The sequence below is a fragment of the Cetorhinus maximus genome, chromosome 4, assembly GCF_964194155.1.
Source record: "Cetorhinus maximus chromosome 4, sCetMax3.hap1.1, whole genome shotgun sequence".
Taxonomy (NCBI): domain Eukaryota; kingdom Metazoa; phylum Chordata; class Chondrichthyes; order Lamniformes; family Cetorhinidae; genus Cetorhinus; species Cetorhinus maximus.
Window position 1 is genome coordinate 4,875,195 of NC_135882.1, and position 22,862 is coordinate 4,898,056.

A 22,862-nucleotide genomic window follows, 5' to 3' on the forward strand; every position below is an offset into this window, starting at 1 on the left:
CATCTACTGGTTCCCCTTTATCTATCCTGCCTGTTACCTCCTCAAAGAATTCTAATAAATTTGTTCGGCATGATTTCCCCTTCATGAAGCTTTGCTGACTCTGCTTGATTCTGTTACATATTTCTAAATGCTCTGCTATTACATCCTTTATAATAGACTCTTAACATTTTCCCAATGACAAATGTTAAGTTAACTGGCCTATAGTTACCTGTATTTTGTCTCCCTCCCTTTTTGAATAAAGGTTGGTCGTTCTCCAATCCTCTGGGACTTTTCCAGAATCTTGGAAGATTACTACCAGTGCATCCACTAAACAAGCCATTAGTGAATCAGCCGCACTAGATTTCTTCACCAGGTTATTTGGGAGTTATCACAGCACTGCCTTTCGGTCGAAGGATTCAACAAATTTATAGCAGGTTTGTGGGGCAAATTGGCAAAATGCTTTCAGTGCAGCAGCCTTCAGTTGAGCAATGAACCAAACATCAGCCCTTATTTGGAAATGCTGTCCAGCTCAAATAAGGGACTCATTATGTCGAGGGAGAATACTGGTTAGAATCTCGTCTGTTACTCGAAGAAATTAGCAGGGGTTGCTGCTCTGCTATCAGTCACCTGTATCATTTACAGTGCAAAATTGCAATCACCTGCAGTAGCTGTCAAAGCTCAGGTTGCCAGTGAAAGATTTCATTCAGAAAGGTTGCAAAGGTTTTGGGTACTTACTCAGTGCATGGTAGATGGGTTTATGTTTCCCTTGTAGTCTGACCGAGCACATTGTAGCAATTTTTCCAGGCGGCTGCATCTTGGCATCAATCAAGTACCAAATTCTTGAAAAGGAGGCCCATTGCTAGAACAGAGAGGAAGGGGAAAGTTTCCAGTTGATAATACATTATTCACATAAATACTTGAGTGTAATCACAAAATGATCTAGCATATTATATAGCATGGCTGTTATGTTAAACCTTTAAAAAAAAATCACAGGTTAGGCCTCAGCTGGAGTATTATGTCCAATCCTGGCTACCGCACTTTACAAAGGATGTCAAGGCCTTGAAGAGGAGATTTATTAGACTGGTATCAGGAATGAGGGATTTCAGTTACGTTGAGAGACCCGAAGTAGCTGGGTTTCCTCTCCTTAGAGCAGAGGGGTTTAGGAGGGGGATTCAGTGGAGGTGTTCACGATTATGAAGAGCTTTGATAGAACAAATGAGAATGTGTTCCACTGCTGATGGCGGGGCAGGGGTCAGTAACAGGGATAAGGCAATCAACAAATGAACCAGTGGGGAGATGAGAATTGTTTCCACACAATAAGTCATTATGATCTGGAATGCAGTGTCTGAAAGAGACATGCATTTTTATAGCACCTTTCACAACCTTAGGATGTCTCAAAAGTGGTTTACAGTCAATGAAATACTTTTTGAAGTGTAATCACTGTTGTAATTTTAAAAATGCAGTAGCCAATTTGAACACAGCAAGAACCCACACATAGCAATGTGATAATGACCAGATAATCTGTTTTAGTGATATTGATTGAGAGATAAATATTGGCCAGGAAACTAGGGAGAACTCCACCCCATGCTCTTCTTCAAAGTAGTGGCCCCAGGACTTCTTACATCCACTCAAAAGAGACTGCACTTCCAACAGTACTGTACTTGAGAGTCAGGCTAGATTTTTGTGCTCAAGTCTCGAATGGGGCTTGAACCTACAACCTTCTGACCGAGAGGCAAGAGTGGTACACACTGAGCTGTGGCTAACACATATATACAATGGAATCAGATGCAATAGTAACTTTCAAGGATGAACTAGCTCTACGCTTGAAAAGGAAAAAAAAACATCAGAGAAATGGGGAAAGAGCTGGGGGAATGGAACTAATTGGATAGCTCTTTCAAAGGGCCAGCACAGGCATGATGGGCCAAATGGCCTCCCCTACTGTATCATTATACATTTAAATAAATGCCACCAATTTCAGATCCAGACTGCGAACTGAACTACAGAAGGAGACAAGCAGCACCAACAGGAACCACGGCCACTGGGCCCCACCAAGACTTGAATATTTACTGTTGTGGCCATCACCAAACTGTCTGCAAAATGAATTATCCAACACCGTTTAGCAAGTAAATATAAACTTCAATTTTTGAAACAAAAGAGACAAAATGGGCGACATAATGGAACAACTTTGGAGGGCAACACAGAATACAATTTATACGCCATGCTTGGTCTGTCTGAGACCACTGATGAAGTCAATCATCAATTAAAGCTTTGTGGGTTTTAATAATTTAGCTGCTTTATACTGTACATTAACCTAACTCGCCTTGCAGTGCGTTACCACATCAAATGGTTTTCTCTGGTGCTACTCGATCTGAACCTTGTTCAAATGCCAAATCAGTTAACTGAGAAGGATTCAAAGGCTTGAAAGCTTGTTACACAGGAGAACCAATAGCTAACACTTCAAGGCAGTGTTTACTGGAGTTCTTTCAATCAGAAAGCCTGTGCATGCTTTCTAAGTGTTCGATCACAGTGCAGTGAGCACACATTGATGTCAGAATGCATTCACTGGACAACCAGACCAATCGCACTCTCAGCATCTCAGTTCCTTTAGTGAACATGCTTGTCCCAACCTAGCAGGCTACTGTTTACTTCAGATTCTTAATATCTGTACAACACATCTGATCAAGTAGTTATTTACAGAGTAATTCTGGTAAGGCATGTGATACAATTCCTTACCCTGCCAAAGTACTCAGAAATACTAAGCTAATGTATCTGAATGCTGCAGCAAGAGTCCATTTTAAAATTTCAAATTATAATTAGCTGCAGTGCTTTCATGATCAAGCTTCCGCTTATGTATTGTACAAGTAACCATCATTTTAACTTAAAAAAAACAAGGAATGTCACCTCAGTTGAACACAAAGTTCATGGATACAGCTTTAAATTTTAAAACAGAACCCACCCTCTCTTGCCAGAATTTACTGTCACTGCATCAATGAGCAGAAACTCTGAGCTCTGGAATTCCCTCCCTAAACTTCTCCGTATCTCCACCTCTCTCTCTCCTAATTTAAGACACTCCTTACAACCTGCCTCTTTAACCAAATCATTGGTCCCCTGTCCTAACATCTCCTTACATGGCTTAGTGTCAGATTTTGTTCGATAATGCTCCTGCATTAGTATGTTTAACTATGTTAAGGCTGCTGTGAAGGTGAGGTCTTGTGGTGCAGTGGGTAGCATCTCTACCTCTAAGCTAGCAGCTCAGGGTTCAAGTCTGACTCTAGGACTTGATGGTCACAGAAGGTATGTTCATTGCATTGCCAAACAGGTTGATTCTCAGCCTGTAAATCTTCCAATATGCCTGATGGCAGAAAGTAAGTATGGGAGAGTTAAAAACAGAAAATGCTGGAAAGTCATACAGACTTGAAACATTAGCTCTCCACAGATGCTGCCAGACCTGTTGAGTTTTTCCAGCATTTTGTGTTTTTATTTCAGACTTCCAGCATCTGCAGTATTTTGTCTCATCTAAGAGCGTGAGAGTTGCCTGGTCAGCCATACTGCAGAAGGCAATAGCAAACCACTGCAGTACTTTGCTAAGCATAATCATTGACTAAACCAATGGAAGTCCATGGTTGCCATGGACTTCAAGCATGGTACCTGAAGGAGGAAAATATATATAAATGCAAGTTGTTGTTAGTCATTCTCCTCTTGAAGAGGAACTGCAGCCCCTAATCAATCCCCCCACTATCTCCACATCAGAATTACATCCCAGGAGTACAATATTTTATAATATTGTATAATACAATATTTAGCTTCTTTAGTACTTCGTTCCTTTTTAGAAAATATCTCTGCCAGAATTAAGTTTCACCTATTACAGCTGCTGATTATTCATCTTATTGTAACAATGTCAACCCATTCTTTTAAATAAACACACCTTCATCACTTCTCATAAGCTTCACATCTAACACTATCTTCAATACTGACAACACACCAAACTTATATCACCCAATTAGCATAAAATAAAAATTAACATCACCCTCAAAAATAGAGTAACTCAAAATAATGTACATCATTGTCTACAGCTATCCTTCTGGGTGGTGGTGGGGTGGTATGATTTGATCTCTTTGCGAGTGAATTGGCTCCAGGATGATATCCCTGCTGATGGAAGATTGGAAGACCACATCATCAATAGCAGCCGGGATGAATCATCAGGCAGCTGGAGAGGATCTGGAGAGGGGTTGCCACTTGGAGCGCTGATTATCGGTATAATCCCAAAAGCTAGCAATGCACAGGTGGTTAAATTCCAGTGGTACAAGAGCACACTGCCCTGAAGTTAGGCTTTCCTCTCAACTTAAGGTCATGAGCTCAGTCACGAGAAGCGAAGCACATTGAGAAAATGGGAACTCTGCTCTCTGGGTGGTGCAATAACCAATACAGATTGGTTGGCAACTGTTTAACATTCTGCTGGTGATGACAAATTACATCATTAGCATTTACCAGGTGCTCATAGCACCTCTCTGGGTATTGGTCACTATCCCAGTATCTTCTATCTACTGGGATCTTCCCATCTCTCTCAGCATGCACCACCCTATCTCCTCCATCCCAGGTATCAATCCCTTTAATGCCTGTGTATTTCCCCTCTTTTATTACAGCCTCTCCCTCACCTGCCACCAACCCCACTCCCCCATATCAGAGCGAGTATTACTTCTGTATCCACGATGCTGTCTCCCACCCCACTCCCTCTATATTCCTGTGTGTATTCACTCTCTCTTTCCCTGCATGCCCCCAACTGACCCTCACACCTCTCTTTCCCTCCACCTCCCTCTTCATTCCAGGGACTCAGCTGTCAGCTGTGGTCAGTGGGTTGCACCCTTGCCTCTGAGTCAGAAGGTCCTAGGTTTGAGTCGCACTCCAGAGACTTGAGCACAAAAACGCAGGCTGACACCCCTAGTGCAGCGCCGAGGGAGTGCCGCACTGTCGGAGATGCCCTCTTTTGAATGAGACGTTAACCTGAGGCAGGGTGACCAACTCTCAGGAAGAAAAGTAAGACACACTTTGATGTGGGAGGAGGCGGGACTATATGAGCAGACGGGTGGGCAGGGGAGGGGTCAGTACTGGCAAATCTCTTAGTGTCTGATCAGGCAACTGGGAGCAGTGCCCCCTATGTGTGCTGCGCAGGCACAAAATGTATATGGCTTAAATACATGACAAACTGTGCCCCCCCCCCCGGGCAACATGCAACCCAGGACCCAGGACAATAGCCTCGATCACAGGACAAAGCTGTAAAACACAGGGCGGTTTGTCACCCTGGGCCAAGGCCCTGTCTGCCCCCCGGGTATGGGACTATCTGGAAGAAGCGAGTTCTCCCTGGCCTCCTGGTCAATGTGCGTCCCTCAATCCGCATCACAACAGCAGCTAATCCGGGCCAGTGTCCCACGCTGGGGCCCTTTGTGGGATCTTGCTGTGCGCCAACGGCCTGCCGCGGTTACACTTCAAATGTCCCATTGGCTGGTGAAAGGTGCTTCAGGCCTGTCGGTTCCCTCCTTCCCCGCGGGGACCCGGCAGCCCGGAGCCCGGGGCCTCTCCATGTCCCACCTGAGCCGCTTTACTGAGACTCGACATCTTGGTTGCTGGGAGGCGGCCTGTGCAGCGCCTTAATCCTTCCGGAGGGAAACCCCCAATTCACCCGCGTTTAAACCCGCACTTCACTCCCCCCCGGAGCAGCGGGATCCCGGCCTGAACCCAGGGGGGTGTCGCAGAGACAGGGAGGTTTTATTTTACATTCACTGCGGGGCCTGGGGAGGGCCTGGTTGAGTTGGGTTGGCCGGCGGGGGCGGGGGGGGGGGGGGGGGAAAGCGGGGCCGGGGTTCGGATTCCAGCCGGACCGATGACCCCGTGACCCACTTCCCGGAAGTGGGAGGAGCGCGCGGGTTTCGTCCGGAGCGGGAGCGACGGGAAGAGAGGGAGACACAGACAGACAGACAGAGACACAGACAGAGAGGGAGACAGAGAGACGAAGAGACAGACAGACACAGAGAGAGACGGGGAGGGGGAGAGACAGAGAGACAGGGGGGGGAGAGAGATATAGAGAGAGAGAGAGGGAGGGAGAGAGAGACAGACAGACACACGCAGACAGACAGAGATAGACAGGGGGAGAGAGAGAGAGAGAGACAGGGGGAGAGAAACACACACAGACAGATAGAGAAACGGGGGTGGGGGGAGAGAGAAAAACAGACAGACGGGGAGAGAAACACAGACACAGAGAGAGACACACAGGGGGAGGGAGGGAGAGAGAGAAACAAACAAACTGAGAGGGGAGGAGAACACAGCCCCGAGGAACCATCAGTCCGGGTGCCCAATAGCGACCTCCAGTCGCCCCCCTAACAGCTGTCAATCACCCAGCACCCCCGCAACTGCCCACTGGTACCCTTAGCAACCGCCAGTCTAGAAGCTCCTTGAAACCATCATTCAGCCCCTAGCAACCGTCAGTCCCCCCCCTAGCAACAGTCAGTCTCCCCCTAGCAACCGTCAGTCTGCCCCAACAGCTGCCATCTGGGTATCCTTAACAACTGCCAGTCTGGAAGTTTCTAGCAATTGTTAGTCAGCCCTTAGCAACCGTCAGTCAAACAATCCCTAGTAACCATCAGAGAGCCCCCAGCAACTGTCAAACAGCCCCTCGCAACAGGAGACCTTGCTTCAGACTCTTGGAGGCAGTCACCAAGCCAGAGAGATCCTGGAGGAGTCTACACCTGAGATAGATACTCCAGGAAAATGAGAAAATGCACATAACTGACTATGAGGCAACTTTCAATTAGTTCATCCAGTCATTTCATGACAGTCAGTTCTTATTCAGCCTTACAATGGACCGATATGTGCTATTAGTTGTTTGGAATTATGGAGATGACCAGTACCAAGATGAAGAATTTTCTGGTAAGTGCTGCATTAATGAATTATTCAATTATTTGCATTAATGCATTATTTTGACTCCACTGTATTGCATAATAAACCCCACCTGATTAATAGGGAGAGGGGAAAGTATAACACGATACTTTATAATGCACCAAGTCTCTTGAGTTAACATTAAAATTTGAAATGGAAAACAGAAAATGTTGGAAATATTCAGCTGGTCAGGCAGCATCTGTGGAGAGAAAAAACAGAGATAAGGGCTGAATTTTTATGGCTGCCATGCAGTTTCCTGCCGTAGTTCCACTTCCTGGGCACTTTCATCGAGGCAGCGTCATGGTGGAGGTGATGGAAGGATGCGGTGGGAGCGGTGATAGCTAGGTAGCGGGTGACCCATTAAAGGGACTGTCAAGTCCACTAAGCACACACTGACTGGAATTATCCAGTTGGCATGTGGACTCCCCCACAGAGACTGAAAGACAGCTGAGGGATGGGGGTGGCCTCTTGGCAGCAGACCGGGAGGTCCAGTGCCCCCATCCCTCACTCCCTGCTCGTGCTCGGCAATCGGCCTACCGCTGTGGTCAGTGGAGGAGTTGCCCCTCCGCAATGCCAACCTGGCAGTTGAGGCCCCTTTCTGATTTAAAAATCTTGTAAAAGTTCTTCAGAGGGCCCTTCCATCTTGAGGCATCCTCTCCATTTAACTGACATCACAGCTCCCACCTCTGACATTGGGGCTGCTGAGCTCTGGATGCTGAAGGATCTCCTATCGGCCGTTTGCTCTGAAATCTCCGCACTTCACTCAAGGATTTGTGAGTCTTTAGAATTCTCTACCCCAGAGGGTTGTGGATGCTCCATCGCTGAATACATTTAAGGCTGGGGTAGACAGGTTGTTGGTGTCTCAGGGAATCAAGGGATATGGGGAGCGGGCGGGAAAATGGAGACGAATCACAAGATCAGCCATAATCGTATTGAATGGTGGAGCAGGCTCAACATGTCATATGGTCTATTCCAACTCCTATTTCTTGAGTTCTTATATCCTTGTACAAGACTTTGTAGAGGCCTCTTTTAGCAAACCATGTCCAGCTCTGGTCTCCACTCATGCCAAGCGAGTTCAAGGCTCTGGAAAATGTTCACTAGCAATGCATGATTTAAGAACCCTTGGGGCCCTTCAATAGGAAAGATAATATGAATTACACAAGTTGTGTAAAATGTGAGGATGTGCATGAGTTATGTAAGATTAGACCTTGGTTAGATATCGAGAGGTTGTTCTTTCTCACAGAGCTTTGCAATGGGTCATGCAGTGTCTGCAAATTTACAAACGTTCTAAAGGGAGCTGAACAGCTGAATCCTGGAGAAAGCTGAGATGGCTTATATGCAATAGTTAGTTGGGATGTTGGATGATGTGCCTCACTGATATCGCCTGTGATTCTGGAGATTGGAAAGGAATTTTCCAGAATTTGTTCCTTCATGAATTGTGCTTAGATTTTCTTCATCTGTATTTTTGCTTCCAGGAGATTATATGGGATGTGGGGGTCGTGTAACCCAGTGGAAATGTGGGTAACTAGGACAGACTCCGGACCCACCTTTGCCGAATATATGTTGTTCACTAACTTTGTTCTTATATTGCAGAGCTGACGGCTATTAATAGTGTTTATGAACTACTGAGAAAGAACTGCGATATCTCAACAAATTCAAGATTGACTTCACTTCCCGGTAATAACTTTAATAAATTAGGTTTTTAATTTATAAGCTTTTCCACATTAAAGTTGCAGTTTTTGACTTTGTTTTTTTATAAGGCGATATTTTACGAACATACGAACAAGGAGCAGGAGTAGGCCATTCAGCCCCTCTAGCCAGCTCCGCCATTTAATAAGATCATGGCTGATCTGATAGTAACCCAAAATCTGCATCCTACCTACCCCCTGATAACCTATCACCCACTTGCTTACCAAGAATCTATCCACCTCTACCTTAAAAATATTCAAAGACTCTGCTTCCACCACCTTTTCAGGAAGAGAGTTCCAAAGACTCATGACCCTCAGTGAAAAAATCTTCGCCTTATCTCTGTCTTAAATTGGTGACCCCTTATTTTTAAACAGTGACCCCCTAGTTCTAGATTTTTCCACAAGAGGAAACATCCTCTTTGCATCCACCCTGTCAAGACCCCTCAGGATCTTATGTTTCAATCAAGTCGCCTCTTATTCTTCTAAACTCCCCTCGCAATAAATGATAACATTCTATTAGCTGTCCTAATTATTTGCTGTACTTGTACACTAGCCTTTTGCGATTCATGCACTAGGACATCCAGATCCCTCTGCAACTCACCTTTGGACTTCCTGGTTCAGCCTCTGCATTTATCTAAAATTTGCACCTATCTTGTGATAACTTGCTACCTATTGTAACTTTCATAAGTAGAATTTGGATAAAAGCACTGACCCACTTTTTTCCCATCAAGTGCAGCATTACTCAAAGTTATGTGGGAGATGTTCTTGTGAAGTGGGGAGCAGGGGTGCTGTTAGGATCCAAAATATCTCAGCCAGATGCTAGAGTTCAGATTTCATTTTGTCTGTCTGCATAGTTTAAAACCACTACTTACATCATCCGCAAGCTTAATAGGTTTGCAGTATGTAGCTGAGTCCTGCAGATTACAAAAGTATGATCTCCTGTCTGTGCTGAGTTAGTTGATCGCAGCTGGGAAGGTTTTTAAAAATCCACATCCTTGTTTTCAAATCCCTCCATGGCCTCTCCCTGCCCTATGTCTCCAACCTCTTCCAGCTCTACAACCGTCCAAGAATTGTGCGCTTTTCCAATTCTGACCTCTTGTGCATCCCCAATTTACATCACCCCATCTTTGGCAGATGTGCCTTCAGCCATCTGGGCCCTAAGCTCTGGGACTCTGTCAACCTGGTGAAGCTACAACACAGGGCTAATTGCGTGCCAAACAGCATAAGCAGCAAGTGATAGACAGAGCAAAGCGATCCCACAACCAACGGATCAGATCTAAACTCTGCAGCCCTGCCACATCCAGTCGTGAATGGTGGTGGATAATTAAACAACTCACTGGAGGAGGATGCTCCACAAATATCCCCATCCTCAATGATGGAGGAGCCCAGCACAGCAGTGCAAAGTTAAGGCTGATGCGTTCACAACAATCTTCAGCCAGAAGTGCCGAGTGGATGATCCATCTCGATCTCCTCCAGAGGTCCCCAGCATCACAGATGCCAGTCTTCAGCCAATTCGATTCACTCCACATGATATCAAGAAATGGCTGAAGGCACTGGATACTGCAAAAGCTATGGGCCCTGACAATATTCTGGCAATAGTACTGAAGACTTGTGCTCCAGAACTTGCCACGCCCTTAGCCAAGCTGTCCCAGTACAGCTACAACACTGGCATCTACCTGGCTATGTGGAAAATTGCCCAGGTATGTCCTGTACATAAAAAGCAGGACAAATCCAACCCGGCCAATTACCGCCCCATCAGTTTACTCTCCATCATCAGTAAAGTAATGGAAGGGGTCACCAACAGTACTATCAAGCGGCACTTGCTTAGCAATAACCTGCTCACTGATGCCCAGTTTGGGTTCCGCCAGGGCCTCTCAGCTCCTGACCTCATCCCAGCCTTGGTTCAAGCATGGACAAAAGAGCTGAACTCCCGAGGTGAGGTGAGAGTGACTGCCCTTGACATCAAGGCAGCATTTGACCACGTGTGGCATCAAGGAGCCCTAGCAAAACGAGTCAATGGGAATCAGGGAAAACTCTCTGCTGGTTGGAGTCATACCTAGCACAAAGGAAGATGCTTGTGGTAGTTGGAGATCAGTCATCTCAGTTCCAGGACATCACTGCAGGAGTTCCTCAGGGTAGTGTCCTAGGCTCAACCATCTTCAACTGCTTCATCAATGACCTTCCTTCCATCATAAGGTCAGAAGTGGGGATGTTCGCTGATGATTGCACAATGTTCAGCACCATTCGTGACTCCTCAGATACTGAAGTAGTCCATGTCCAAATGCAGCAAGACATGGACAATATCCAGGTTTGGGCTGACAAGTGGCAAGTAACATTCGTGCCACACAAGTGTCAGGCAATGACTATCTCCAACAAGAGAGAATCCAGTCATCGCCCCTTGATGTTCAATGGCATTATCATCACTGAATCCCCCACTATCAACATCCTGTTGACCAGAAACTGAACTGGACTAGCCATATAAATACTGTGGCTACAAGAGCAGGTCAGAGGCTAGGAATCCTGCGACGAGTAACTCACCTCCTGACTCCCCAAAGCCTGTCCACCATCGACAAGGCGCAAGTCAGGAGTGTGATGGAATACTCCCCACTTGCCTGGATGAGTGCAGCTCCTACAACACTCAAGAAGCTCAACACCATCCAGGACAAAACAGTTTGACTGATTGGCACCACATCCACAAACATTCACTCCCTCCTCCAGTAATTCACAGTGGCAGCAGTGTGTACCATCTACAAGATGCACTGCAGGAATTCACCAAGGCTCCTTCGACGGCACCTTCCAAATCCACGACCACCACCACCTAGAAGGACAAGGGCAGCAGATAGATGGGAACACCGCCGCCTGGAAGTTCCCCTCAAAGTCACTCACCATCCTGACTTGGAAATATATCGCTGTTCCTTCACTGTCGCTGGGTCAAAATCCTGGAACTCCCTTTCTAACAGCACTGGGTGTACCTACACCACATGGACTGCAGTGGTTCAAGAAGGCAGCTCACCATCACCTTCTCTAGGGCAATTAGGGATGTGCAATAAATGCTGGCCCAGCCAGTGAATCCCTCATCCCGCGAATGAATTTATAAAAAAAAAACTCTCTCCCTAAACTACTTCACCTCTACTTTTCTCTTCCCCTATAAGTTGCTCCTTAAAATCTAAGCCTAAGATAATGCGATGTGTGGTCTGGTGTCAAATTTTGTTTGATAACTCTCCTGAGAAGCCCCTTGGAGGTTTGACAACATTATAGACGGTGTATAAATACAAGTTGTTGTAGCGTCAGTACAACCTGGATTGGGGAGGGAGAAATCAGCCAGAGTTTCGACTCACAGTGACCTCTGCTGGAGATGCAGAGAAAAATAACCTGACTACCTCGAAGTCCCCCCTTACGCCGCACATTGTGTTTGTTTGTATTAGTTATTAGATTTTCTAGTTTTCTTTCCCACTTGCAATATCCAATTGATTTTTTTCTGTTTGTTCCTTTCCCATTACTTTTGTCAGGGTATGAAAGCTCATCTTTTGCTTTTTGTCTTTTCCAATCATACCGTTGACATATTTAAGAATGTGTAGCTTCTTCATTCTAATTTTCAATTTGTTCTTCCAGTGGATTAGCATCTAACAGCTCTGTTGAAACTTGGTGTTAGTTAATCTCTGCTTAATCTATTGCAGCCTGTTCAGTATCTGGTGTCCCAGCACCACAGAAATGGTTCTTCGCAATTCAGGCAATCCATGGCTTTTCACAGGTGAGGAGAGCAGGAAGTTTAAAAAGTGTAAGTGTGTGACAGCTCCGAGTTTACGTCACAAAACTGTCAGTAAAACAAAAAAAATGTCGACCATTTTCATATATATATATTATATAGAAAATACATATACACATATATATAGAAAAAATCTACCCATAGGACAAAAGTAATGAAACTCGTTAACCAATTCAAAGAAAAGTAATCATAAGTCACTTTCGATGTTGAGAATGTAATGGTCCTTATTTTCCAAAAATTAACCAAATGAAAAGGATTACTTTTCAAAAATTCTTTCACAGGATGTGGGTGTCGCTGGCTAGGCCAGCATTTATTGCCCATCTGTAATGGTGGTGGTGAGTCGCCTTCTTGAACCGCTGCAGTTCATGCGGTGTAGGTACACCCACGGTGCTGTTACAGATAGAGTCCCAGGATTTTGACCCAGCGACAGTGAAGGGACGGAGACATAGTTCCAAGTCAGGATGGTGTATGGCTTGGCGCAGAATTTGCAGGTGGTGGTGCTTCCATGCATCTGCTGCCATTGTCCTAGGTGGAAATAATGTTACAGATTGAAATTTGGAAAGCAGTAACCATAGGTTGTGGACTTGAGAAGTAAGCAGCTGGATGAGAATCGGGATTCCGCAGTTCTAGCGCACCAGGTAAAATCTGCTTTGTGGCTGACTTTCTTGATACACCAACTAATAGTTTTTATTGACAGAGGTAAAACTGAAGGGTAAAAATTGAAGATAAAAGGAACTGATAGAAATTAAGAAGTAGTAGCATAGCGATTATGTTACTGAGCTAGTAATTCAGAGGCCTAGACTAATGATTTGGAGACCGGAGCTCGAATCCAACTGCAGCAGCTGTAGAATTTAAATTACTTAAATAAACCTGGTTTAAAAAAACTAGTACCAGTAATGGTGACCAATAAAACACCAGATTGTCGTTAAAAAATACTCATCTGGTTCACAGATGTCCATAAGGGAAGGAAATCTGCCGTCCTTACCCGGTCTGGCCTATAGACCCACAACAATATGGTTGACTCTTAACTGCCCCCTGAAGCGGCCTAGGCTGCCACTCAGTTGAATTCAGAAAGGCGGCTCACTGTCCCCTTGTCAAAGACAATAAAGGCTGGCTTTGCTGGTGATGCCAACATCCCATGAGTGAATACGAGAACAAAATACACAGCAGGCTGATCAGGGACTTTAAAAGTTAATGTTTTGGATATGGATCCTTGCATGGGAACTGCGAAAAACATCATGTAAGTTTTTCTTTTACCAAACACTACAGAAAAGCTACAAAGTCGGTATCGCATTCTTCTCAATGCGCCTTGTAGTCATTATCCCACGATTGTTTTCCTTCTAGTTCTGTAGTCCAGAGTGGGAAGAAATTAGTTCCTGTGCACAAGAGAGTGACTGTGAAGAACCTGTGCCCGCATTAATACAAGAATGCCTGGATAGCATAAATGGTTGTGAAGAAGAGGATGGTGATGTTAAAGAGCCTACGCCCCTCTTTGAGTAAGTATTGTACAATATTGTAGCGTTAACAATAATAGGTTCTGAATATTATATATATCTGTGCAAGTAGTTAAATGTAAAAAAGAGTCCGGAATCAGAAAAGACTATTTAGCTAATTGTGTTTCACCATCCTAGTCCATCAAATCGCCCATTAAAAATACCCAGCTATGGATTGAAGTTATACTGGTGTTTGCCTTGATTTAACATCTTGCATAAAAGATGGCAGCTCTGACAGTGCGGCATTCCCTCTGTACCCACTGATATAAGCCCATGTTATGTGATCAAATCCTGGAATGAGTGCTGGATGGGGTGTGAGAAGTTGGGTTTCTGGACAAGATGGAGTTTATGGCGGTCGAGCTGTGGGTACAGAGAAGGCATTGGAGCAACTGAGTCCAGAAGTGACAAAAACATGGATGAGAGTTTGTGTTTTAGGAGTGAGACCAGTGGCTGATATTGCAGAGATGGGGCTAAGTGATATTGGTAGCGGATAGAACTGAAATAAATTGTGAAATTTAAAAACAAAGAGAAAACCAGAAACAGAAAAAGAGCGTGAACAAAACAAAGACTAGAAAAAGAATATTAAACCTTTCTTTCAGAAAGCACTAATTTTCCTGCCGTTATAGAGGTTCTAGCCCTTTGTGTTGGACTATTCTAGATCATTAGTTATGGATAATTAATGAAGTTGATTAATGCCCCTGAGGGCACTAAGTTAGGCATGTAATGTGGGGCTGTTGGTCAGACCACTGAGGAATTGGCATGTTTTTGACAACTCAGCAGCTTTCATGCTTATTAATTTTTGTGCCAATCCACAAATTGCTTACTTTGTGAATTCAGCTTCACAACTTGACGTAGTGAGGTTGAAACTCGGGATCCCTGAACTGCGGATCCAATACTGTAACCACTGAATTCCTGTACTCTCTTCATTATAATTTTTGCTCCTATTAAATTGTGCTGATCAGACTAAAAAAGCAGTGACGTTTCTAAATACTCAGTCGCAAATTATGATTTTTTTTGGGGGGGGGTAACTGCATTTTTGCACACATTGAGGGAATAATGTAAACATCTGAAAATGTGAAAACCATCTACTGATTTCTTTTGCAGGTTATTTGAAGAGGCTGCGGAGGGCCTGCATCAACTAGCAGATAAATTACCTCCACCTGGTAATTGTCAGCGTCATTTCTATCGGAGCATTTGTATTGTAATGGAGCTGTTTTGACACCCAAATCAATCGTAATAACAGCAGGCACGCTTATCAAGTTGTCAGTAATTTACAAATGTGCTACTTTCTCAATTCTTTAAACCAAACTGGAATTCTTTAAAGCAAACTAGAGAAACGGTTGGGGCTGTTGCACAATGTGCACTGCTCTTCAAGCAAGTTGCCTTTCTACCTTATATAGTTAATATTATGCCATGTTATGTTTGTTTAGTTTGGGTTAATCACAACCATATGATTGAGATGCTGTTTTTGGGAGTGATTGGATGCATGGGTGTGGAGATCTAACACCCAAGGGCCTAATGGTGAGCGCCATTTTTGAGTTAAATTTGCAGGTATTATTCTGGTGAAGGGGAGAGGAACCCACCAGACGGGGTTGTTTCTCCGCGATGCATTAAAACTTCTTGAGGGGTCATCCTTAATAAAGGCAGTTGCTCTTTATTGAAATACTTGTGGATGGTCTTTATTGCCCTCCCTTATCGATGGAGTGCAATTTAAGAATAGTGAAGGCAAAGTGGCATGTTGGAAAACTTACATACTGTAACATCGAGCAGGGGTTTGCAGGTTTGTTCCTGATCGAAACCACAGAGGTTGCTAGATATTGCAACACAGAATCATGCAGCACAGAAGGAAGCCATTTAACCCATCGTGCCTCTGCCAGCTCTTTGAAAGAGCTAGAGAATTCGTTCCATTTCCCCGTTCTTTACTCCATGCCCGCGCAAATGTTTCCTTTTCAAGTTTCTATCCAATTCCATTTTGAAAGTGGCTATTGAAACTGCTTCCACTGCCCTTTCAAGCAGTGCATTTCAGATCACTGAGTAAGCAACGTTCGTACTTATCCCATCTCTGATACTTTAGCCAAACTCCTTAAATGTGTTCTGTCTGGTTACTGCCCCCCCCCTCCACCCCCCTCCGCCAGTAGAAACAGTTTCGTCTTATTTACACCATCCAAACTCTTCATGATTTTGAATGCCTCTATTAAATCTCCCCTTAAATTTCTCTGCTCTAAGGAAAACAATCCTAGCTTCCCCAGTCTTTCCACATATCTGAAGCCCCTCATCCCTGGTAACATTCTAGTAAATTGCCTCTTACACTCTCTCCAAGACCTTGACATCCTCCCTAAAATCTGGTGCCCAGAATTGGACACAACACTCGAGCTGAGATGTAACTAGTATTTATAAAGGTTTACCACAATTTATTTTCTATCTAATGTTGAGATTATGCTCAGCTTTACTTTTTGTGAGCTAATTAAGCCAGGTAACTTCTTCACTAAGGGGTTTGATTTAGCTTATTTTGTGGTCCACAACTACTTCTCAAAAAGTGTTTGTGGAGGCAATGAAAGTGTGCCACAGTTCCTAAGTAAATAGCTTTGAGCTGTTGGCCTTTATGCTTAAAAGGTGGATATGAGCTTGAGTTTTGCAGTGTTCCCTTTTTCTGTTGACAGGCAAGGGGTTATTGGATCTAATCTTGCTGGTCTCTGGCAGTGGGATTCCTAGGCTGAAAGACTGGCTTCCTGTTGTGGGTGCATTTAAGCACCTGAGAGAGTGGCATTCAGCAGAAATTGCTATTGCAGTAAAGGATGGCACGTGGTAAGTATCTCAAAACTTGCAGAACTTCAGTGTTTATATGGAACTGGCACAGAATGTAACAATTCCCCATTAACTATATTTTCTGTTTAGGTCATTTTGCTTGCGTGTAAAACTATTTTCTGGTTTACAAAGTTAGGATTTAAAGTTTGACCAAACTTTTATAACTTTAGCACGGCACCACTTGGCATTTTATGATTATTATAAAACATTCCTTTTTTCATACCAAATATCCAACTAAAAGTATTTTTGTAACTAACCCCGTGGCTTGTGCGTCGGTGTTTAGTTACGTCCTGGATCGTGAACTATAAGAACTTTGGGTAGCGAGCGAAACCTGGTATCACAAATCTACAAACGTTTATAAAAATATCTTTTAAATGGCCTGAGGGGCATCATTTGTTAATATGAAAAATAGTGAGTTGTTATTGCTTGAAAACCAGGAAACCTAAATTGGGGGTTCCCTGCAACTTTCTGATCACAGACCAGGAGAGGATGAACAGGCTGGGGCTCTTTTCTCTTTAAAAACAGAAGGCTGCGGAGTGACCGAATAAAGGTTTTTGAAGCTTTTTCAGTGGAACTCCATGCCCTCTGCTTTGTGGGGGGGCAGGGTGGGGGGTGCAAAAAATCAAGTGATATGGCAGGGGCGCTTTGCCTGTTGTCTATCCACCATCACTGGTATTTTACCAGAGATGGGAGGCGAAGGGCAGCTCGTCTGCCCTTGGATCAATTGAGGGACCATTTTATGACGAGAGCTTCCTCCTGCTGCTGGTATTTTAATAGCAGGGTGGGGTGATGTCCACATCACGTGACTAGGCCACCGGGTAACCTCGAGCAGCTTTGGAGGTTGGTGGACCCCCCTGTCCCTTCTGCTCGGGCTCTCTGTGCCCAACTTGAGGTCCCCCCACTCTCAATTCTGGCCTCCCACTATCCCCTCGCCAGGGCCTGTCAACCTGGCCTCAGTAAAAAAAAAAAATGCCCGCCCTCCACGTGCATTCTTATCCCGCTCCATCGATGATCGTCAATGAGGACTGCCACAGTGGCGTTGCTGAGACTGGAGAGCTGCTGGCCATTTGATTGGCGGCAGCTCATGGAGGCAGGACTTCCTCCCAGCTGGGGGCAGGCAGACATCTCGGTCTGAGCCACCTAATGGCCTGATGGCCGTAAAATCGGCTTGGGGCTTCCTGACCGTGCAGAGGTGGGCTTGCCCCTGACTTTTAAGCCGGGAGCAGGGCCACCACCTCTGCGTAAAATTCCACCCTTTGAAAGGTTTTGATAGAGAGTGTTTCTACTTGTGGGGAAGAGCAAACCTATAGGACATCAGTATAAGGTAGTCACCAAAAATGAAGTAGGGAATTCAGACGAAACTTCCTTACCCGGAGACTGCTGAGAATGTGGAACTCTGTACCACAGGGGGAAGTTGAAATGAATAGCGTAGATGCATTTAAGGGGAAACTAGATAAGCACATGTGGGAGAAAGGAATAGAGGATTATGCTGATAGAGATGGATGAGGAAGGATGGGGGAGGGGTGGAGGCTTGAGAGGAGCATAAGTGTCCTGCTTCTGTATATTCTGTGTAACTAATGATACAACTTAGATTGTAGCTAGCATGTGGTTACTTCAAACTACAATTTATTATTCCCAAGGCCAGACATCTAACATTTGTTGAATTGTAGTTGGCAGAAAATTGCCGAGTACCTGGGAGCAGCTGTCGTAGAACCAGAAAATGTTGAGAAAATGATTGATCCGTTGGTGATATGGAGAGGGAAGGTACACATCCAAGAGCAAAAGGTACTACTGTTGTTTCTCAATTCTTACACCGTAGAAAATAACCTAATTAGGGTTTTATATTTCTGTGGGTTAGGAAAATGCATTAAACTTGAAACAGAATGTTTTCTGAAATGCAAACTCAGTGGAAAGGGGTTTTTAATTTGGTTTCACCAAGGATTCAACTTCAGCTATGAGCTTTTTAAAAAAAAATTCTTAAGGAGTAACAGGGCAGAGTTCCGGTCCATAAAATATGCAGCGGGGTCATCTCTGACTGGACAATGTAATGATGGTGTGATTAGTGCAAGTTGTTGATTTTCATGGTGATAAATGTGGACAAATGAATTTGTAATGAGAATATAAAAATAAGGACAGAATTTCCAACTCTGAAACGGAAACTATTATGTTTGCCCTGATCCCATTATCTCCCACTCTTATGCTGCTTCACCCAAAGACTACACTTCATGTTGCCTCCCTGGAAATTGGATGTTATGACATGGCAGATAATGTGTGCCAGGCGGACCAAAGCCACGAGGGAAACTTGATTGCACTATCACAACTGTTTTACAATTTGTATTTATTTCGAGATGCATGCACTGTATTCAGAAGTAATCAGTCCACCAAGACTTTGAGATTTAAAAAAAAAACTAAATTAAAATATTTATCAACAAAAGAAAAGATTTCAAGCACGTAGATAGGACCACAAATTACTACTATAATAACTCCTGAAATTCCTAATTAACCTGATTCCCAGTTACACCCCCTTTAAGCCAACGGCCCAAAAATAGATTTTAGATTTTAAATAGATCCAGCAAATTAACACATTATCCTGGACAGCGGAACTCCAAATGACTTTTCTTCAGTTTCGGTAGACAGCATACTTATGCACAAATACTGGAGGCTTCATTACGGCTATTTCACAATTTCTGTTAGATCTCACAATGTCTTCTCCTGACATATAGCCTCATTCTCCTTGAGAGATTTTCTCTCTTAATATGTAAGTTCTATTGTTTCATAAGTCTCTGAAACTGTATCTCCCTCATAACATAAAAACTTTCATGTTGTCACTGTATATTATCAGTAACCCTTGGGGGAAAAATAAACAGTTTCCTCAGCCTTGCTTGTCTGGCTATTTGTAAACAGACTGAGATCCCTTTGAAATCCAAATCTCCCTTCATTTATCTAAAAATGCAAATCCCCTTCATACTTTACATGTTAGGCCATCATCCATGTTTACTCATTAGCATGTCAAGCATCTAGTTTCTTTTGAATCAAAGCTTGCAGTCTACTTGACTCCAAATGTAATTAAATCACACACAGACAGACCTAACTACTTACCCCCATAAACCTACCTCACAATACACCAGAAAAAATTACGAAAATGATTATACTTTCATGACGTTGGATAATTTCTATTTGGGTATTAATAATATAATTAGCCAGTATCAACCTAAAATCAAAGGGCTACACAAATACAAGGGCCATTGGAATTACAGCAGACTTCCGAGACAAGAAAGGGGCACAGAGGAAGTCATAAGGTGATGAAAGAAAATATGGAGAGAAAAATGTTTACAAGTGATATTAAAGCTAACAGTAAAAGATTTTAAATATATTCAGAGAATGGGTGTGGTGATGGGGAATGTGGCATTTTAAGGGGCAATAAAGAAATGGCAGAGTTGTTAAATGCATATCTTGTATCCATTTTCATACTGTAGTAGGGGAACAAAATACCAGCAGTACATTGGAACCAAGAATAAGTCAAAGGAACCTGACAGATTTAATATTTTAAAAATTGCTAATGGAGATTACAGGCAGCGTCTCGAATACGGCTGTCCAGAAAAGGCGTTATCTGAAAAATTGACATTTTTAGAATGAATTTAAATCAAGTAAAATAAAAATTTGGGTAATTTGGCTAGGCTCTGCATTGGTGTGGTGTAGCGATAGACTAGTTATCTGCTTCACCACTTGAGTGCCAGTCTAATCCTGCACTCCAAGCAAGCTTTGACCCCACCCGACTCAGCTTGGCCCAACCCACCCAACCAAAAGCCGCAAGATCCGAAATGTGACACAGCCTCAGTCCCGGAGTTGGCAGTTTTGAGACACTGTAGAGACTTAAGATAGACAATTCTACAAGTCCCGATGGTTTCAACCTCAGGTTATTAAGAGAAATAGCTCAGGAAATTGTAGATGCATTAGCCAGAATTTTGCAAACTGCTCTGGGTTCAGGAATTGTGCTGTTCAATTGGAAAATTGCAATTGTCATTCTGTTATTTAAGAAAGTAGGGAGAGGAGCAAAAAGGCAACCACAGACACGTGGGAAAATTTCTGGAATCTGTCAGTGGGGATGTGAGAGTGAGCAGTTAGACATGTTGGAGTTGATCAGAGAGTCAGCATGGATTGTGAAGGGTGGGTAATTTCTGACTAAATGAGTTGAATATTTCTGAAGATGTCGTTACCATAGTGGATAGGGGAGTGTGTATGGATGCTGTCTATATAGACTTCCAAAAGGCATAAGATAAAGTTGCACATGAGTGATTATTGGAAAAAATAAAATGCAACGGAACTGTGACATGTTGGTAATTGGTAGGAGACAGAGGACAGTGATAAAGGGAATTTATTCTGATTGATGGGATGTGAGGAGTGGTTTTCCCCAGGGATCTGTGCAGGCATCTCAGTTTTTCACCATATATGTTAATGACTTGGATAAAGAAATCAAGAGTATGGAGAGGACACTAAGTTAAGGAGGTACTGCAAGTTGTGTAGATGGGGGTACAAAGTTTAAAAAGGGACAGAAACACCAAGCAAATGCAGCAGGTGGAGTTCAGTGTGGGCAAGTATGAGGTCATCCACTTTGGATCAGAGAAATAGCAATTTTAAGGGTGAGACACTAGGAGCTGTGAAGGAGCAAAGGGATTTGGATGATCAGGTACACAATCATTAAAAGTTAGCGCACAGGTAGAGCGAGAAAAATGCTAATGGAATGTTGTGTTTTTGTTTTGAGGGGTTTGAATATAAAAGTGAGGTAATGGTGGTGTAATGGTAATGTCACTGGGCTAGTAATCCAGAGACCCAGGCTAATGCCTGACATGGCAGCTGGTGGAATTTAAATGCAACTAATAAAATCTGGAATTGAAATCTAGCCTCAGTAACGGTGACCATGAAGCTACAGGTCGAGTATCCTTTATCCGTAAATCCAAAAACTGAACACGTCCAAAACCTGCAATTATTTTGAACCTCATCGCTCCATTTTCTTCTGCACCTTGGGGGTTTCATTATGTGAATAGGAGAGTGATTATGCATATCACCTTGAGTATCCCTCTGCATACTGTTGATTGTGTAAATCAATTGTGGCTAATTATATGCAGGTAGAGGTTATTGATCGGGTTGTTACTTGAGCACATATCAAAGCTGTGTGGTAGCATGGCTGAGCGGTCTAAGGGGATGAATTAAGGTTCTGCGGAAGCGTGGGTTTGAATTCCACCACTGCCAAAATTTGAGCATATGTCAAGAGACACTTACATTGGGGTGTGGGTTCAGTTATGAGATATATACTTGTAATCTTTCACTGTGAATAAATCTGAACTGAGTAAAGATGGGCTTTGTTTTCTTCCTTCATCAACTGGCTATCAGGAGTTAGCACACATGGTAAAATGTTAACTGGTGTGTAGTGTTTTGATATTGGTGATGTGGCTGAGGTTGCCCACTTTACATTTAAGAAGAAACGTGAAGGCAGTGGGGCATGTTAGTGGGGTGGTGAAAAAGGCATATGGGACACTTGCCTTTATCAATCGAGGCATAGATTACAAAAGTAGGGAGGTCATGTTGGAGTTGTACAGAACCTTGGTGAGGCCACAGCTGGAGTACTGTGTGCAGTTCTGGTCACCACATTATAGGAAGGATGTGATTACACTGGAGGGGGTGCAGAGGAGATTCACCAGGATGTTGCCTGGGATGAAACATTTAAGTTATGAAGAGAGGTTGGACAGACTTGGGTTGTTTTCATTGGAGCAGAGCAGACTGAGGGGTGACCTGATCGAGGTGTACAAGATTATGAGGGGCATGGACAGGGTGGATAGGGAGCAGCTGTTCCCCTTAGTTGAAGGGTCAGTCACGAGGGGGCATAAGTTCAAGGTGAGGGGCAGGAGGTTTGGGGGGGATGTGAGGAAAAACATTTTACCCAGAGGGTGGTGACGGTCTGGAATGCACTGCCTGGGAGGGTGGTGTAGGCGGGTTGCCTCACATCCTTTAAAAAGTACCTGGATGAGCACTTGGCACGTCATAGCATTCAAGGCTATGGGCCAAGTGCTGGTAAATGGGATTACGTAGGTAGGTCAGGTGTTTCTCACGTGTCGGTGCAGACTCGATGGGCCGAAGGGCCTCTTCTGCACTGTGTGATTCTGTGATTCTGAAACTGTTCAAATAAAAATTCAAAGCCACAAG

General features: G+C 43.9%; 2 protein-coding genes across 3 annotated transcripts in view; one reads left to right on the forward strand and one right to left on the reverse strand.

The window, feature by feature from the left end:
* Positions 1 to 5,874, reverse strand: part of mrpl13 (mitochondrial ribosomal protein L13) — a 94,133-nt gene extending 88,259 nt beyond the window's left edge. Inside the window, exons 1-2 of one of the 2 annotated variants that reach the window (XM_078539855.1) lie at positions 5,566 to 5,874; positions 715 to 838 (exon numbers count right to left, since the gene is read on the reverse strand). In XM_078539855.1, coding sequence (XP_078395981.1) covers positions 715 to 838; positions 5,566 to 5,592 — 151 coding nt within the window. In that variant the 5' untranslated portion in view covers positions 5,593 to 5,874. The remainder of the gene's footprint in view (positions 1 to 714; positions 839 to 5,565) is intronic. The other variant, XM_078539856.1, reaches the window with a different exon arrangement.
* An 803-nt stretch (positions 5,875 to 6,677) lies between these two features.
* mtbp (MDM2 binding protein) overlaps positions 6,678 to 22,862 on the forward strand; it is an 86,346-nt gene continuing 70,161 nt past the window's right edge. The window contains exons 1-7 of the mRNA XM_078539859.1: positions 6,678 to 6,900; positions 8,503 to 8,586; positions 12,275 to 12,348; positions 13,708 to 13,859; positions 14,961 to 15,019; positions 16,517 to 16,661; positions 18,332 to 18,446. Coding sequence (XP_078395985.1) covers positions 6,831 to 6,900; positions 8,503 to 8,586; positions 12,275 to 12,348; positions 13,708 to 13,859; positions 14,961 to 15,019; positions 16,517 to 16,661; positions 18,332 to 18,446 — 699 coding nt within the window. The 5' untranslated portion in view covers positions 6,678 to 6,830. The remainder of the gene's footprint in view (positions 6,901 to 8,502; positions 8,587 to 12,274; positions 12,349 to 13,707; positions 13,860 to 14,960; positions 15,020 to 16,516; positions 16,662 to 18,331; positions 18,447 to 22,862) is intronic.